Source organism: Gastrolobium bilobum, unplaced genomic scaffold (assembly GCF_033153095.1).
Source record: "Gastrolobium bilobum isolate Gb01-03AN ecotype WA unplaced genomic scaffold, APGP_CSIRO_Gbil_v1 utg13672, whole genome shotgun sequence".
Classification (NCBI taxonomy): domain Eukaryota; kingdom Viridiplantae; phylum Streptophyta; class Magnoliopsida; order Fabales; family Fabaceae; genus Gastrolobium; species Gastrolobium bilobum.
Genome location: NW_026895521.1, coordinates 164,138 through 165,991, shown reverse-complemented (window position 1 = coordinate 165,991; position 1,854 = coordinate 164,138). Strand labels below are relative to the sequence as shown.

Here is a 1,854-nt window from a genome sequence, read left to right as displayed (position 1 = left end):
AACCCTGGCTTCGTCAATAAGATCTAACTCAGCGGTGAGCAGTTTACTATTTTCTTGTTCATTCTGCTTAATAGCATTCATTCTTCTCCAAGAGGGTTCTCCAATCTCCATCGGAATCATGGCTTCACATCCATATGTCAATCTGAAAGGGGTTTCCCCCGTTGCTGTCTTGGTACTCATTCGATATGCCCACAAAACAAAATATAATTGATGGATCCAACTTTCTTTGGCTTCCATCATTCGTTTCTTGAGCCCATCAACAATTACCTTGTTTGCACCTTCAGTTTTCCCATTTGACTGTGGGTGTTCCACAATTGCAAGCGGTGTTTGACCTTCAGGTCTTTCATCAACTCCTGAAACTGTTTATTAGCAAACTGTATTCCATTATCAGTCACTACCTCGGCTGGTATTCCAAACCTGGAGACGATGTTCCTTTCGAAGAACCTTTGTACCCTGGTCGAGGTTATTGTGGTAACCGGTTCTGCTTCTATCCACTTGGTGAAGTAATCTACGGCAACAATTAGCCACTTCAACTGTCCCTCTGCAGCTTTGAAGGGTCCCAGCAAATTCATCACCCATTTGGAAAAGGGCCATGGATCCGAGATGTATTTCAATTCCTCTAGTGGTGAAAGAATCAGTCTGGCATACTTCTGACAACTGTCGCATCTTTTGACATGTTCTTTGGAATCTGCTTCCATAGTCGGCCAGAAATAGCCAGCTCGGAGGGTCCTTCTAGCCAAAGCTTTTCCCCCCATATGGTGGCCATTGATTCCTTCGTGTATCTCGGCCAGCACATAATCTACTTCTTCCGCGTTTAAGCATTTTAGCATAGGGATGTACAATCCCTTTCTATATAGCTGATCTTCCACTATTGCATATTGTGTTGCATCTCGGATCAGCTTCCTGGACTCCAATGAGTCCTCAGGCAATGTCTCTTTCTTAAGGTATGCCACTATGGGTTGCCTCCAGTCATTTGTCGAGGAGATTATCATCACGCAACTCAGCTCTGTTCTTCTCTGCTGTACCACGGTTCTGTGGTTTCCTGGATTTTTTGTACTTGCCAATTTAGATAAGATGTGAGCTCGACTGTTTTCCCCTCGAGGAATATGAGTGACTTTCACCTCTTCAAACTCGGCCATCATTTCTCGGACCTTGTTTAGGTATTTCATCAGCAGAGGGCCTTTGGCCTGATATTTTCCTTCTATCTGAGAAGTCACCAACTGGGAGTCACTGAAGACTTTAACCCTTTTAGCCTCATGTTCCTTAGCCTGCATCAACCCGGTTATTAGGGCTTCGTATTCTTCTTGGTTGTTGGAAGTTGAGAAACCCAGGTTCAAGGAGTGTTCTATTGCCACCCCTTCTGGACTTTCAAGTATGATCCCAGCTCCACTTCCTTTATCATTAGAGGATCCATCTACATATACCCTCCAAGTATCTTCAGCTTCTCCCATTTCTGGGTTAACCGGGGTGAGCTCCATTATGAAGTCGGCCAAAGCTTGTGATTTGATGGCCTTCCGACTTTCATACGTTATGTCGTATTCAGACAGTTCAATTGCCCAGTTAGTCATTCTTCCTGCCAGATCCAGCTTAAGCAACACCTGCTATATAGGTTGATTGGTGCGGACTATTATCTGGTGTCCCTGAAAATATGGCTGTAATCTTCTCGCAGTAATCAGCAAGGCAAAAGCTACTTTTTCCAGCTTCTAGTATCTCAATTTAGGACCCTGCAGGGCCCTACTGACGAAGTAAATCAGCTCTTGACCTTTGCTAGTTTCCTTGATCAGGACAACACTTATTGCCACTTCCCCCACAGCCAGGTACAGGATCAGAGTATCTTCTGGTTCTGGCTTAGAC

At 44.6% G+C, this 1,854-nt stretch overlaps 1 protein-coding gene across 1 annotated transcript; it reads right to left on the bottom strand.

Annotated features, from left to right (window-relative positions):
• Positions 1-263: 263 nt before the first annotated feature.
• Positions 264-1,568, bottom strand: LOC133315142 (uncharacterized). Its single transcript, XM_061516717.1, has one exon. The coding sequence runs from the start codon at positions 1,566-1,568 to the stop codon at positions 264-266; it is 1,305 nt and encodes a 434-aa protein (XP_061372701.1).
• Positions 1,569-1,854: the final 286 nt, after the last annotated feature.

Bases quoted from the DNA above. Each gene is read 5' to 3' on its own strand.
- LOC133315142 (XM_061516717.1), bottom strand. From the start codon at position 1,568: ATGACTAACTGGGCAATTGAACTGTCTGAATACGACATAACGTATGAA.